Source organism: Phyllobates terribilis, unplaced genomic scaffold (assembly GCF_046119375.1).
Source record: "Phyllobates terribilis strain yellow unplaced genomic scaffold, ASM4611937v1 Scaffold_2__4_contigs__length_985480577, whole genome shotgun sequence".
Classification (NCBI taxonomy): domain Eukaryota; kingdom Metazoa; phylum Chordata; class Amphibia; order Anura; family Dendrobatidae; genus Phyllobates; species Phyllobates terribilis.
In genome coordinates, this window is record NW_027362762.1 from 793,354,771 (window position 1) to 793,371,896 (window position 17,126).

A 17,126-nucleotide genomic window follows, 5' to 3' on the forward strand; every position below is an offset into this window, starting at 1 on the left:
AGCAGAGACACAGAGCATGTACCCAGGACAGGGGGGCGTACAGCAAAGACACAGCGCATTCACCCAGGACAGGGGGGCGTACAGCAGAAACACAGAGCACGTACCCAGGACAGGGGGGCGTACAGCAGACACACAGCAGACGCACAGCGCACGCACCCAGGACAGGGGGGCGTACAGCAGAAACACAGAGCACGTACCCAGGACAGGGGGGCGTACAGCAGAGACACAGCGCATTCACCCAGGACAGGGGGGCGTACAGCAGAAACACAGAGCATGTACCCAGGACAGGGGGGCGTACAGCAGAAACACAGAGCATGTACCCAGGACAGGGGGGCGTACAGCAGAAACACAGCTCATGTACCCAGGACAGGGGGAACATACAGCTCATGCACCCAGAACAGGGGGGCGTACAGCAGAGACACAGCGCATGCACCCAGGACAGGGGGGAACATACAGCAGAGACACAGCGCATGCACCCAGCACAGGGGGGCGTACAGCAGAGACACAGCTCATGTACCCAGGACAGGGGGAACATACAGCGCATGCACCCAGGACAGGGGGGAACATACAGCAGAGACACAGCGCATGCACCCAGCACAGGGGGGCGTACAGCAGAGACACAGCGCATGCACCCAGGACAGAGGGAACATACAGCAGAGACACAGCGCATGCACCCAGGACAGGGGGAACATACAGCAGAGACACAGCTCATGAACCCAGGACAGGGGGAACATACAGCAAAGACACAGCTCATGAACCCAGGACAGGGGGAACATACAGCAAAGACACAGCGCATGTACCCAGGACAGGGGGAACATACAGCTCATGCACCCAGGACAGGGGGGCGCACAGCAGAGACACAGTGCATGCACCCAGGACAGGGGGAACATACAGCAGAGACACAGCTCATGTACCCAGGACAGGGGGAACATACAGCTCATGCACCCAGGACAGGGGGAACATACAGCTCATGCACCCAGGACAGGGGGAACATACAGCAGAGACACAGCGCATGTACCCATTGAAAGTAAGGAGTGGTGAAGAAAAAAAACCGCCTAGTGTGAACATAGCCATTAGGTTTTTAGTGAAAAAAAAGCAAGTACAGCAGTATGTGAATCTCATTTATTTCTGTGATTTTACCATCTTGTCTTGGTCACCTGAGATGTCAGTTTGGATTAGGACAGTTTAATTAAATTAGTGATGTGTAAAATGTAAACATTGGCTGAGCTAGATGTGAGATCGAACAATACCTGTGGCCCATGGAGGTGTGAAATTGAACAATCTCTGAGTAACTCAATGGCAGACCATAGTGTGAAAATATAGTCCTACAAACTCAATGAACTGCCAGTGTCTTAGAAAAACTATTCCTCAACAATTCACCTCCCCCGTTACATTTGTAATTCTGGTTAATATGGTTTCACATATGTCTTGCATTGGTGACCTGTGTTCATGCTTCTGTGGTTGAAGCAAAGTTGAACTTTGGGATCCTGAAAAACGCACCAAAAAACGCATTTTTGATGTAGCTTCTTTCCTGCCAAGAGATCAGGTATTGCTGGAGAAAAAAAAAACACTGAAAAAAAGCCTAATGTGAACATAGCCTTAGGAGGGGATGCAAAACATTACATATAATGGGCAGTCTTAAAGAGAATTTGTCACCAGGTGTTTGCCACCTAATCTGAGAGCAGAATAAAGTAAAGACTGAGACCCTGATTACAGTGATGTGTCGCTTACTGGGCTGCTTACTGTAGTTTTGATAATATCAGTGTTTTAGCAGCAGGTGGACTACTAAAGTTTTTAACAGGTAGTCCTCCATATTCATGAGCTCTGTATAATCCCACCCCCACCAATGATTGGAGGGTCTCTGTGTACACTGTACATGGGCAGAATGCTGGCAATCACTGGTGTGGGCAGGGTTATAGAGCTCAGTATTCAGAGCACTGCTAGATCTGCACCAGAGAACAGTGATTTTATCAAAATGACAGAAGCAGCCCAGTGTAGGATTGACCATCAGTGATCTGAAAAGTGGTAACACACAAATAATACTTGTTACACAAAACAGCCATTTCCTCAATTTACCCCATGTGGCCTGACTGTTAAGAAGCTGCACCTTGACAGAAAAAGAATATACAAAGAAGTAACTTACATCTGTAGTTTTTTTCCCAGCACTGGCCATAAACATTGATTTGATATCGCTTGGTTTGGATACAGACGACTTCTTCACATTAGGTTTGTCTTTTACGGCACCCTTGCCTTTTTTTCCTGCAAAAATTTTTTTTAATTAAATTCATTCAGAAATGTGATATTTATTTGTTGGACAGCCCCTTCACAATGTTACATAAGTATAGCAATTGCAGAAAGGTGAAAATTTTGTTGTGGACGCTGCGGAATTAGAAGGCCGTGGTCACACAAAAGGATTAAATGTGTATAAAAAACCATCATATACCTTTGTCAGTATGCACATCTTCAGCCAGGTCATCATCAAAAATTTCTCTTCCATCTTCCACATAACCTGCCCCATCTGTAAACCAGAGTAGACACCATAGATAATTAAGTTTTCAATAAAAGTTAAAATAAGGTTGCAGACTCACTTGTTCTCAAGTATTGCTTAAGTTTCAATATTTTTCTCTGCAACCATATGCTTATTACCTCTGCTCTGCCTCCTAGTGTCTCTGCTTGGTAGATTACACACATCTACATTGCGGGTGAATGTGGGCGCAGCCTGGAAGCCAGCTGGTGTTAAACTGGCAGTACTTGCCCCCCACACACACCTTCCCATGGTGCATTGTGATATCCTCGGGGCCATGCCCACTGCTCACCAATTTCCTGTAAGTGATGTGCTGTTAATTCCCACCCCTGTTGTCTAAAATGAGCAGGCTGAGAGCAGCGCGATCACGCAGAGGAGCCACACATGCTTTTTCATATACTAAAGGGAAGGAGCACATTTCTTTAGGACATGAAAAGGTAGTGTGATGATGGGATGGTCTGGTAACACGGAGGCTTTGTGGAGCTACTAATTAAAGTACCACTCCAGCGTTTTTTGTTTTCTTCAGTGCTGGAGTGCTGCTTCTAATTTAAGGTCCCCGACCCTAGTCCTATAGCCATCCGGCACCATCTTCACCATTTTTCGGTGCTATCTTGTGACCCAACTTCTGAGTGGCCGGAAGTCAGAAGCTACTTCACAAGCTCTCAATGCTAGTCAATGAGAGAGTCAGAACAAGGCCACAACATGGCTCTCATAGACTTGCATTGAAAAGTGACCTCCGGCTCGCCAAGCAAACACTGGAGCAATACAGCAGGTCACAAACTCCTGGAGACCAATCGGAGCGGCTGCAATAGAAGATGACAGCAGCAGGTAAGTATAAAACTAGGGTCAGGGACCTTAAATTAGAAGAACCACTCCAGCACTGAAATAAAAAACAACAAAACGCTGGAGTGGTGCTTTCATTTTAAACAATCACCAAGTCTCCGCTGCTGCTCCTGGTGTCTGTTACTATCAACAGCACTGTAGCCATTGAGGTGAGCAACCCTGCCCAAGTAGACCGCATATGCCACGGAGCTCAGCGATTGGCTGCAGTGCTGTCGACATGATGTCAGCATTGCAGACCATAGTAGACACCAGGATCAGCGGCGGAGACTCAAAGTTGGACCCAGGGAGAGTGAGTCAAGCGCAGTTTTTCTGTTTTAAAAACAAACTGCACCTGGGGACACAAGAGGAGTTTTCCTTTGGACTGCCACTGCCAAATTTGTGGACAGCCCAAACCAAAATTTGTAGCCCAGGTTCTTGCTATGAACTTCACCTATGGTATTGAGAGATCTGTAAGTAAATAAGAATGCTTAGGGTACAACTGTGGAAACAAAATCAGTAACCAGGCCAAGCTGGGTGAGCATTAGACTTCAATCAGAAGGTAACCTTCTCAATCAGTACTATATCAAACTAGCGGACATGCAACACAATAGCAAATTTAAAGCAGAGCTGGCTTACCATCATCCACTATCCAGTCATCATCTTGGCGTTCACGAACTATCTTTGAGTAAGACTCCTCGTCCACCTCTTCATAAATACTTGTCATATCTTCCACCTCACAGCAAAACAGGTAAATGTTAACCATATACACAGAGATGATCATACATATGGGCCTTAAACTCCATGTACATAAGAATCCAGTGCTTCCATGTGGAACTCAGTCACTTTTGATGACAAGAATTGTGCAACATGTAGTGATATTCTAGTCATCAAACTAACAAATCTCCCTCCCAAAAATACTGACATTAATTTTATATTAATCTCTGACATAATAAACGTTATCTACTTCTGGACTCCCCATAGACTAATAACATTCGGGAGGTTTACACTATATTCTGTAAACATCTTGCAGGAATTCATGCAGTTGTGGGGGTAGAGAGCTGGTTGTCAGACACAGTCAGACTCCTCAAAGAGAAGGCAGCCATAATTTATTACCATTTATGCCTTCCTGATAACAGTACACAAAAGTTGAACAAGCATTCTGTATACAAATTAGGTAGCACTGAGATTGCTTCCTCCTCTGAACACAGTGATCATGTGATTGCTAGGTGAAAAAGGGAGCAACAGCTGCTGTGTTCTAAGAGGCCCTGTCAGCTCTGCTATGAATGCAGGAAGCTAAATTTCACCTGTAACTGGGGCTAATATTCCAGTCTCAGTTACAGGGGAAATAAACAAAAATAATATATACAACCCCTGGCAAAAGTTATGGAATCACCGGGCTCGGAGGATGTTCATTCAGTTGTTTAATGTTGTTGAAAAAAAGCAGATCACAGACATGGCACAAAACTAAAGTCATTTCAAATGGCAACTTTAGGGCTTTAAGAAACACTAAAAGAAATCAAGAAAAAAAAATGTTGTAAGGGTAAGACCAAGCAGAGGGAAAAAATTATGGAATCACCCTGTAAATTTTAATTTCCAAAACTAACACCTGCATCAAATTAGATCTGCTCGTTAGTCTGCATCTAAAAAGGAGTGATCACACCTTGGAGAGCTGTTCCACCAAGTGGACTGACATGAATCATGGCTCCAACACGAGAGATGTTAATTGAAACAAAGGAGAGGATTATCAAACTCAGTTTTCTTATCCCATCAATTGAAAGGATGTTTGGGGATGGATGACATCATTTTTCAAGATGATAATGCATCCTGCCATAGAGTAAAAACATTCCTTGAAAGAAGACACATAAGGTCAATGTCATGGCCTGCAAATAGTCCGGATCTCAATTCAATTGAAAATCTTTGGTGGAAGTTGAAGAAAATGGTCCATGACAAGGCTCCAGCCTGCAAAGCTTATCTGGCAACAGCAATCAGAGAAAGTTGGAGCCAGATTGATGAAGAGTACTGTTTGTCACTCATTAAGTCCATGCCTCAGAGACTGCAAGCTGTTATTAAAGCCAGAGGTGGTGCAACAAAATACTAGTTATGTATTGGAGTGCTCTTTTGTGTGTTTGTTTTTCATGATTCCATCATTTTTTCCTCAGAATTGAGTGATTCCATCATTTTTTCCCTCTGCTTGGTCTGAAAAAAATTACCCTTACTGAGTACCACATTTTTAATCTGGATTTCTTTTGGTGTTCCTTAAAGCCATAAAGTTGCCATTTGAAATGACTTTAGTTTTGTGCCATGTCTGTGATCTGCTTTTTTTCAAAAACATTAAACAACTGAATGAACATCCTCCGAGCCCGGTGATTCCATAATTTTTGCCAGGGGTTGTATAATTAATGTATAAAATAATATAACAGACACAGCCAATCCTAATTGCCCGCCCCCATAGGGAAAGCAAATGTCCAATTTATAAAACATAATTTCTACATAAAGGGGTACACAATTAAAAAATAGGAATTTCCTATTTTTCTTTACATTTCCCCAGATATCAGCAAATAAAAAAAAAAGACAATATGGTATCAATTAAACCCCATGTATCATGAAAAAAAATTAGGCAAACATTATTTGAACATGAGAACATGTTTTAGAGCAGTTAAAAGCGCATGAACAATAAAACCAGAAAATGTGCCTGGTCAGGAACTGGTGAAAAATGGCCTGGTCAGACAAATCTTACAAGTAAGTCCTGCTATTTACTTGCTTAGGCCATGGCCCCACTATTAGTATTTAGTCAGTATTTTTTCTCATAAGTGGGAGCAAAAACCAGGTGAGGAACAATCAGAGAAAAGGTAGAATAGAAACAAGTCACCAATTCCGCATTTATCATCCACTCCTGAGAAAAAAAAATACTGACCGAATACTGATAGTAGGGCCGTGGCCTTAGAGTATTTCTCCATAATTTGGAATGTTGATGTGAAAAAAAATACAAAAAGACAGTAATGACATACGGCTGGAAAATCACCGTAACACCTAAACTAGAGGAAATTCAATCCATAAATCACACGTGTTCATAGGGAAGAATGGGCACAAAATATTATTGCTCTCTCCTTACTCCCTTCTCACATGTGAATTCAGCTTGGCTGACTGCGTTAGTCTATTGTGTAAGGGATGGAGCCTTAACAAAAAACATTGATGACATCTGTGAAGTCATCCAGCCATGTCGTACTTTGATTTTCTAAATGTTTCTGGTTTATTCTAATAGGTTTCTATATTCTGGGTCTGGTTTATACAATCAGAAATCCATGGATTGCTTCTGCTGCCTTGTCATCAAGGACAACTCTGACAGCAGCATAATGAAGTCAGAAATAGTCTACAACTACAACAGCTTACCTCATATTTCACTTTTTCACCACATTTTGCTTTTCTCAGTTTTTCTAAGGCTTCCTTACGGCCCTTTTTTTCAGTCTTTTCTCGACGAGAACGGGATGCTGCAAAACTGCCAGAGTCTGCCATATCTGACAACAAAATTATAAGAAATGTAGTTATATAGATAGTTATATAACAGGCACGGACCCAACACTGGTACAGCCTGATGTCAGAACATTCGCTTGGAGATTGTATATGCCTCCTGTATAACGGCACTGCCAGTCACTCTAGTAATCCGGGAGAAACATGGCACCAGACAGTGCTTTCTATTATCTCACATGTATCCAGATCTCTGCACCACTTTTTGACACATTTTAGACTGCATAATGGTGAATACAACGTAGGCTTCATTTATCAAGTATGTATTACCATTATAAAGTGCAATGATCTAGGGATTGTTGCACTTTATAATGGTCTAAGTGTGTGACTGTTATTTCCCAATTTTACAAACAGAAAGTGAACCCAAACATGGATGACTGAGAACGTCAGTACATTTGTTTGCACACCAGGAATACCAAGTATTAGTTTAGGTTGGAGGACAGAAGAGGTCAAATATTATTATTATTTTCTTATTATTATAGCGCCATTTATTCCATGGCACTTTACATGTGATAGGGATATACATAGCAAAAACAGTTACATAATCTTAACAAAACGAGTCAGCGACTGGTACAGGAGGAGAGAGGACCCTGCCGGCGAGGGCTCACAGTCTACAAATATCAATTGTATTACGAATCCTTAGGCCGGGCTCATGGCCCGTATACAGATGGCAATGCCAGGACTGACCACGGGTCTTCCAGTCCTAACTTACAGTCTCATATGTCCTTATGAGTCTGTAAATTCAGGTAGGGTGACCAATGGCCAGTGTCTGGACATCCGTATACAGATTTTGAAATACACCTGTCTGAGTCCAGCCTAACAAAATATCAAAAAATGGGAAGCAGAGATCAATTTCATGTACAGTAATTTTATCATGAAGCTTCACACAGCAATATGTAAGGCACCTGACGACAGTTCAATAGTTATTAGTTCCTAATGCTGTCTTCAAACAACCCATATATAAATCAACATTACATTTAAAGGGAACATGTCATAAAAAATAAAAAAAACAATTTTTACTTGCAGCCATAGTGTTAATAATCTGCAGATAAATAAATACCAGTCTAAACATATGCTGGTGTCTAACTTGCTGACCGCATGGAGAAAATTAAAGCAAACCTTTCATCAGGATTTTGCTAAGTAAACTACAGGCAGTGTCAGGTTGGCACCGTTACACTGATTAAAATGATACCCGTGTTGATGAAATCAGTCCTGTGGTTCTTGTGTAATCTTTGATTGCAGTGTGGAAATAATGATATGCTCGTGCTCCGGGGCGGCCTGTGGGTCGGGCTTTTCTTGGTGCTCTGTTCTCATATTCATGCTTATGGGCTTATATGACAGGTGACTGATCCTTCAGTGATCTGTCTCTTATTTTAAATACTGCGCCTGCGCATTTCATATTGTGGTCTTTTTAAAAAAAAAAAACTTAACTCCAGCAAAATGGCGCTGGCATCCGCGCATGAGCAGAAGCATCTAGCATCTATTGCTTGCCGATAGATGCTACTGCACACGCGCCGCTGCCAAATTATTATTTTTTTGCTCCAACAAAATGCCACCGGCGCATGCGCAGTAACATCTATCGACAAGCGACAGTTACTTGTCATATAAGCCACAATGATGAAGATAATGCTAGAGCACCTAGTAAAGCCCGGCCCACAGGCCACCCCGAAGCACGAGCATATCATTATGTCCAAACTGCAAATAAAGATTAAACAACCACAGGACAGATTTTATCAACACAGGTATCATTTTAATCAGTGTAATGTTGCCCACCTGACACAGCATGTAGTTTACTTAGCACAATCCTGATGACAGGTTCGCTTTAAATTATATTCTCCCTGCAGCAGCTCACTTCGTCGGGATTGTGATCAGGTAGTAATCATACCCACCACACTGCCAGGTAAATATTGTTATTTTGCGGCATGATGCCGTTAAAGAGTAACCATTTTAATTTTTATTCCATAAATCAATGATACACGTGAAAATAAACAATTTCATAAACTATCTTATCAGAGAAATCTGCTTTTTTTTCGCCGCCAGGGCTGATCATCCATTCTCAATTCATGGGTAAAAATCTGAAATCAGGGAAGACCGATTGTTACAATACTGAGATAGATGACAACTGTTACTGATAATATTCTATGTAGGGAGAGCGCTTTCATTTTTTGTATTTGTGAACATAAAGCTGGTGTGACTTGCCATAAAGCTCCAGTTTTGTCTCATCTGTCTATAATAATGTAGCTTATCACTATGCATTTTGGCAAATTCCAGTCTCTCTTTTTTATGATTTGCATTAACAAGCTTTATCCTCGGTCTTCTTCCATGAAGTCCACTTTTGCCAAGACAGCGACAGAATGGATGGTGCGATCTGACACTAAGGTACCTCGACCTTGGAGTTCACTTCTAATGTATTTGGAAGTTGTTCTGGGGTCTTTAGTTACCATTCATATTATCCGTCTCTTCAATTTGTCATTCATTTTCCTCTTGCGGCCACGTCTAGGGAGGTTGGCTGCAGTCCGAAAGACTTTAAACTTGTATATAATATGAGCAACTGTAGTAACAGGAACATCAAGCTGTTTGGAGAAGATGGTCTTATAGTCCTTACCTTTAACTCCTTCAGGAATTTGAGATTTTCTGTTTTTGCATTTTTGTTTTTTATTCCCCTTCTTCCCCGAGCCATAACTTGCAGTGTGGTGAAATTGCAAAAAAAAAATCAAATTTTTTGAAAAAAAATAATGGCATCATTTTCCTAAACCCGTAGCGCCTCCATATTTCGGGATCTGGAACTGGATGATGGCTTATATTTTGCACACTGAGCTGTCATCTTTATTGATGCCAATTTGGGGTAGATACAATGTTTTCCTCTCCTGTTATTGCAATGCTGTGGCAACCAAAAAAAACGCAATTCTGGCGTTTTGATTTTTCTCGTTACACCATTTACCGACCGGATTAATTATTTGTATATTTTTATAGATTGGGCATTTCTAAACGCAGCAATATGTGCATTTTTTTTTGTTTGTTTTTATTTTGAATGGGGCAAAAGGGGGTGATTTGAACTTTTATTTTTATTTTTTTTAAAACCTTTTCTTTTACTTTTTAAGGAGATTTGATGCTGCGATCTTCCGATCACTTGTGCTATCTGTCAGGGCTGTGGAGTCGGAATCCATTTTGGTAGAATCGATATAAAATGGACCGACTCCTAAAATATATAATAAATTGGGTGCAGGATTTGCTGTAAATGTTTTCATAAGAATTTGGGAAAGTTATGAAATGTCCTATAAATGTCTGTTATGTTCCTGGTCTAAGCATCTCGGCTTTTAGCGGAGATGAATCTGTGCAGCACTTTACGTACACGCTCAGTAGTGAAGCTTCTCCTACCAGGGCTGTGGAGTCGGAGTCAGAGGTTTGGCTTACCATTGCCAAAGCCCTGCTACCTGTAGCAGAAATGATCATCTGCTATGAATGCCAGCCACAAGTGGGCGCTCATAGCAGATCTGCAATGACATTTTCATGCAAACTCCCGATTATCATGCCAACCTATTGGTGCCCCACGATCATGTGACAGAGGCGCCAATGGGCGTGGTTTGTGACGGGTTTCCAGCGCACTCATGTTAAATCTAGCTGTCATTGACAGTGGCATTTAACATGTTAATAGCCGTGAGTGGATTATGGGCACATGACAGCTGATTTTAATGTGCCTGAAAAGATGTGGGCTCAGAGCCGGAGCCCGCATCAAAGGGAGGGAAGCGACACATGACGTACCTATACGTCATAGGTTGTAAAGGGGTTAAAAGGACTGTCACCACAGAATAACTGTTCAAACCAAGTACGGGCGCTCGGTGCTTCACGGCGCGGCCAAACATTTAAACACACCTTTCCACCTGCTTGTTTTCCATCTATCTCCTCCCTTTTCTGGCTCTATGAAGCCAGAGATGTCAATCAAAGAAATGAGGCTGTGGTTGTAGAGGGACAACAAGCAGGGTGAAGGTGTATGCAAATGACTGGCCGTGCCATGAAGTGCCGAGCAGCGTGACTTTGTTTAAACAATCATTCTGTGCTGGTAAAGTCCTTTTAACGTGTTGGTCTATAATTTTTTTCTAATCTCCTGAGACAATTCTCTCCTTAGCTTTTCTTGGTTGATATTCAGAGATACACACTACGATACCAAAAAGTACAGTGACTATTCACACTTTAAAATAAGCAGACATGATAAGTCATCAATGTTAAATCAGTGGGCATCACCACTCCCACAGATCAGCTTTTTAAAGGGGTGGCACAGCTCTGTACTTTTACTAACAACTGTGTCTGGTATAATAGTTTACTACAGGTTTGTCCCTTCAAGTGCAGCTGCAATGCCTGGCACAGCCGCTAAGAAAAGTATAGACCTGTGCCTAGTATGGTATGCAATATAGGAATAAGCTATTCCTGGAGCAGATTACTTTGCAGAGGTGCTTACAGCCACTACTGATTTAGTGAATACAATTGGAATTTTCTTTACAAAAAAAAACTTGAAATGTGTTTAAAATGAATAAAGGTTTCCCAGACGGTCAAATATGGGCTTGTGCTTAGTGCAGGAGAGAGCCCTCTGTGCTGGCATGTGATTAGGCCGTATGTAAAAGGGGGCTGGCTAACTGCTTATTTCAGTAGGTGATGAAGAAGTCTGGCTTTTGCTGAAATAAGCAGTCAAGATAGCCCCCTTCACATATCAGTGATCACATAACACCACAAGGAAACTCACCCTGCAGGACTTGGAGCTGCTGGGATGCAACAGAAATCTAGACATCAGGACTCCTGGGAATTGAAGAATATTATTAAGTAGGGCTAAGCGGACCCATGGAAGTCCAAAGTTCGGTTCGGGTATCAGTAATGTACCTGAACTTAAACCAGAACCCCATAGAAATCAATGGGGCCCCGAACTTTGGAGCTGGAAACTCTCTTTCCCTCCCTCTCGCTCCCCAAACTGTGATTCCAGGAGAGGTCCATTTTCAGAGTTCAGCAACGGACACTAGGTGTCCAGTACGAACCCCAACCTTTAGGCCATGTGTCCACGTAGCGTTTTTACGGCTGCGAAAACGCTTGTAAAACAGTCTGCCATGCAAAGCAATGTGAATTCAGATGTGCTGTGCACATGATGCGCTAATTTGCGCGCCGAATTCGCATTGCGTTGCAAAACGCAGCATGACCATTTCTACCGTGATTACGCTGCAAATTCTCGGCCATTGAGGAACATTGAAGCGCAGCAAATCCGCAGGTATATGTGGATTTTCTGCGTTTCAATTAAATTCAATGGCCGTGAATTTGCAGCGTAATCGCGGTGCGTGTGGTACCCGGGATGAAGAGGAGACTACAACTCCTCTTCATCTCGGCTAGCACGCGGTGAAAAACAGAAATAAAAAAGTTAAAAATAAACAAAACATGTAATTTCACCTCTCCGGCGGCCCCGATCTGCTCCCGGCCACGTTCTCTCTCCTTGGCGTCCCGCGGTGTACTGTCAGGACCTGCGGTGACGTCATTTAGTCACCTGATGGTCACGCGACCGCTGACGTTGGCGGTCAGGTGATGGTCACCGCAGGTCCTGACAGTACACTGCGGCACGCCGAAGAAAGAGGACGCGGCCGGGAGCAGACTGGAGGAGACCGGAGAGGTGAGTGTAGAGGTTTTTTTTTTATTTTTAATGTTTTAATTCTCTTTTCTTTTTTTTACTATAGATGCTGCATTTAAAGCATCAGTTGTTCACACATTATAAATCCATGCCGGTTGCATGGATTTATATTGTGTGACCAACTTGTCAAGTACTTTTCCAAGTGATGCTCAAAATCGCTTGGAAAACTGCTTGAAAAAACGCATGCAAATCTGCATGCGTTTTTTTCTGCCAGAGAGAGGCAAAAACGCTCTGCATCAAATCTGCTACGTGGGCACATAGCCTTACAGTTTGGGTTCGCTCATCTCTATTAGTAAGTTGTTTATCTGACCTCTTTTTTTTCTAGCTGAACAATCCCTTTAAAGGGAACCTGAAACTTAACACAAACGATAAGCAGTATTAATCAGAGCAAGATGCACAATTGCGCAAGGGTATCTTTTTGTAAAAAAAACATTTTTGGAGTTTTAGTTAGAAGCTCTGGCCAGCACCATAACAGAGGGCGAGGCTAATATGTCACTGCCCGCAGCCGGCTTCTCCCTATTCCGCTCTAATTGACTGACAGGTATCTCCTTACACACACATGGCATGAAACATGTTAATCACCCAGAGCCACCACCAGCCGGTTTCTCCCCGCACTGCTCAAGGTGACTGACAGGTATCTGCCACATGTGTACATAAGGAGAGGTCTATCAGTGAAGTAAAGGGGTACAGGGAGAAGCTGGCTGGGGGCAGTGCTGGGCTAGCCTAGTCTCCGGATACAGTCCTGGCTAGAGAGCGTCAGAGAATAGCGCACCCTACTGCAGGCGTGCAGCCTGGCTGATTCCTGTATATGTGGTGTGAGCAGCATTCATGTAAGGAAGAGAAGGGGCGTAATGATCCTCTGCAACACCGCCTGTGTATGGGGGGAGGTGGGGCTGCCGATGCAAGCGCCTATTTCAGCTGGATGTGCACCACAGGAATGACACACATTCAGCTGAAATATATTGAGGCGCAGAAACCTGCCGGCTCCCTGCACCACAATACAAGCCACTGGCCAATCAGAGGCTGGCAGTAACATCTTGCGCCACCTATGGCGGGCACAGCGAACTCAGCTGCCAGCCTCTGCTATAAGATACACACAACACTGAATATAACAGCACAAGTATATGACCATATTCAGACCCGCAGATCCATAGGCCTATCGATCGTGTGCTTATTATATGGACCAGTAGAGAATGGCTGACCATTCGGTAAGACACATGAGAAAGGAGAACCACCGAATGATAGGTCCAATCCAATGGAATAATTCAAGTAAAAAAACTTTATTAATAATATGGTTGAAGTGGCACTACATGCACAAGGAAAGCCGCACTGTAGTGACCAGACAAAATTGTATACAATATCAATACAATACAATGTGTACTAGACTCAAAATCATGCTAATAAACAGCAGAGGCAGGTATATGTAAAACTGATCATCAGCATATTCATGGTAACAACATAAACCAACAGACAGTCTAAGACAGGGTATCGTCAGGGGGTGATGAAGGACGTGTGTACGAAATGCGCGTCGGGGTTACGCCGCGTGGTGCCATTCATACTACTGGACTAGTGTGCAGGTACTTGATTTCATACTTCTCTATGTTGAGTCAACATTTGTTTAATCCATGACTACTATATGAATAGATATGGGGCACATGTGTGGGCAATTATATGGAGTACATGATCTTCCTCCTCCATAATATCTACATATATGATTTGGCCACTCATGCGATACCCTGTCTTAGACTGTCTGTTGGTTTATGTTGTTACCATGAATATGCTGATGATCAGTTTTACATATACCTGCCTCTGCTGTTTATTAGCATGATTTTGAGTCTAGTACACATTGTATTGTATTGATATTGTATACAATTTTGTCTGGTCACTACAGTGCGGCTTTCCTTGTGCATGTAGTACCACTTCAACCATATTATTAATAAAGGCTTTTTACTTGAATTATTCCATTGGATTGGACCTATCATTCGGTGGTTCTCCTTTCTCAGCCTCTGCTATAGAATAGGAAGCTGTACATTGTGGGACAGTGGAAAGGTAAGAAGAATTGTGCTTTCTTTTTTTTTTGTTCTTTTTAAATGTGTTGGAGAAGAGAGGTAGAACAGAAGACAATATTACTGAAAGGGGCCTGGAACGGGGAACATTATACCAGGAAGGGACACATGATGGTGGACATTATTACATAAAGGGGTTAGGTGGGAGGACATTATTAAATAGGGGGCAAACACTTATTATATGTATCTTTATGGGATCGAGAATGCTATAAGAGACCATGCATCTGACCAACATCCAGGTGGGGGCCAAAGTCCAATTTTTGTACCAAGGCCCAGCGTACTCTAGTTATGCCACTGAGCACTAATGCCCTTTAATGGAGGCACAGCAGGACTGATGAACCACCAGGCCTGCCCTCCTCTCTGTCAGGGGGACTATGATGCCCGGCAGATTAAAGGGGGTCCCCACTACTCAGACAACTTTTCTGAGTCCTTGTTTCCCCCCCAATGAAATAGTACCACTTATACTCCCCTCTGATTGCAGCGCTGTTCCAGCAGTGTTGGCACTGGCTCCCAGGTCTAGGGTGATACTGTTACGTCACGTGATCCCTGCAGCCAATCAGAGCTGCCTTCACTCTCATCCAGGGGAAGCGAGAGACCAGCCGCAGCGCTCACGTCCTCCGGGTGTCAATTAGGTCCATAGGAAAGGAGAGAGAAGCCAGCACTGATTGGCCGCAGGGATCGTGTGACATAATATCACCCAAGACCCAGGAGGCAGCAGAAGTGCTATTATTTCACTGGGGCGACAGCAAGGATTCAGAAGGGGTGCCTCAGTGGAGAGCCCCTCTAATATCCTCTTGGAGAAGTCTCCTGACAGACATTACAGGGGGCTCCCACCGTCACTATAGTAACATGCCGGGTCTGGGCCCACACCACAGGCTGAACAGTGCCATTTATTGTATACCAAGTCATCACTATATGACATGCTGGGACTAGTAGTGCTGCAGTGTCATTACACAGGACTGGCACACACGAGTCTCAGCTGTATCAGTGACTGGCCGTGCTGTGTCCCCGCCTCCTCCCCGTTACCGTGCTGCTGGCCGTCTCCTCTGGACACCGGGGCCATGCTTCCTGTACTGCGCTAATGACGGGAGCTACAATCCTGGCGCCAAAACCCGGACAGGACACAGAACTCAGCAATCGAACTGGCGCGACATAGACAACCAATCCGAAAAGAGCAGGAACACGAGCGGGCCAATCAGAGAGCAGCATTCTCCCACACTGCTCCCATCATGCGCGCTCGCTCCCGCACTAGAGGGGCCCGTTCTCGCCTAGCTGTGCTCTGTATCGCGCATGCGCGGGGTTATTAATCCGGGAGAGGAGAGGCAGCGCTGGCGGGAGGCGCAGTAGCGTGTAGCGTCCTCCGGTCTGGGCTCAGTGCTATGTATGCGTGTCTTACACGGACCTGTATAGTTACAGAGCAGACACATGTCCTTCCCATTCATCTTAAGGAGTTTGTAGCACTACATGCACCTGGTAAACAGATGATCCCATTCTGACCTGTTATGGATGTGTAAGCCAGGGTTTGCCCAGTTGTCTTGTGAGCAAATCCTTAAAGTGTATTTAGGAAGTGTTGCAGTTTGCTCTACAGGCTCATTTACATTGCAGGACAGCTTATAGCCCACATTTGCAGATCGGCGGTCATTTGTAGCCTGTTTATTCAGGACGACCGCTCTAGTGGTGAGTACAGAACCATCGAGCCAGTGCAAATAAAGCATCATTGTTCTCGGCAGCACATATTTCCACAGGACCATGTGCTGCCGAACAGATGAGCGGTTTGCTTGTTTGTCAGGTGATTGGTGGCCTGTTTATTCTGCCCCTTTATCGAGAAACAAATGTTCCTAGGAACACGCATTTCCTGATAATGGGGCTGTGTAAATGCGCTGTCAGAAAGGAGGCGGATGGTCCTTGTTAGGTTTCAGGTCTACCAAGAGTTTCTTATGGCAGTGAAGTGCCATGTACACTTCACTCTGATTTTATTTTTATTTGCTTCCTAAATGCAAAGTTAGGCAACTTTCTAAATGGTCGTCATTAAAGAAGTTGTCCAGTACTTTAGATATTCCCCCCCCCCCCCCCCAGGGCCCCTAAGGATTTTTGTAATTAGCTTACGTTGCAGATACTGCCTGTGAGTGACGCTATCGGTGGCCGCTCACAGGCATCACGTGACTCCCGGCTGATGTCACGACAAGTGAGGTGTGACTCAGTGCTGGGGTCCCCGTGGTGGCTGCTGGGTTGTGGGCGGGGTTACCCCGCCCACAGCCTGGCATCCACCATGGAACGCAGAAGACAGAGACCCCCGGCTGCTGCCAGCACTTGTCATGACATCAGCGGATGTCATCGCCGGCTGCAGCCGGGGGTCACGTGATGCCTGTGAGCGGCCCGTGATGGCGCCGCTCACAGGCAGTATCTGCAACATAAGTTAATTACAAAACTCCAGGGGAATACATTGGAGGGTGTGATGAAAGCCGGCCGGTGGGTGCAGCTCTCTGGCGCCCCCTTACCTCTCAGGTCAGTCAAGGTACTGCACCTA

At 44.1% G+C, this 17,126-nt stretch overlaps 1 protein-coding gene across 1 annotated transcript in view; it reads right to left on the bottom strand.

The window, feature by feature from the left end:
* Positions 1–15,854, bottom strand: part of POLA1 (DNA polymerase alpha 1, catalytic subunit) — a 408,365-nt gene extending 392,511 nt beyond the window's left edge. Inside the window, exons 1-5 of the mRNA XM_073667407.1 lie at positions 15,626–15,854; positions 6,737–6,861; positions 3,983–4,079; positions 2,444–2,518; positions 2,144–2,259 (exon numbers count right to left, since the gene is read on the bottom strand). Coding sequence (XP_073523508.1) covers positions 2,144–2,259; positions 2,444–2,518; positions 3,983–4,079; positions 6,737–6,861; positions 15,626–15,662 — 450 coding nt within the window. The 5' untranslated portion in view covers positions 15,663–15,854. The remainder of the gene's footprint in view (positions 1–2,143; positions 2,260–2,443; positions 2,519–3,982; positions 4,080–6,736; positions 6,862–15,625) is intronic.
* Positions 15,855–17,126: the final 1,272 nt, after the last annotated feature.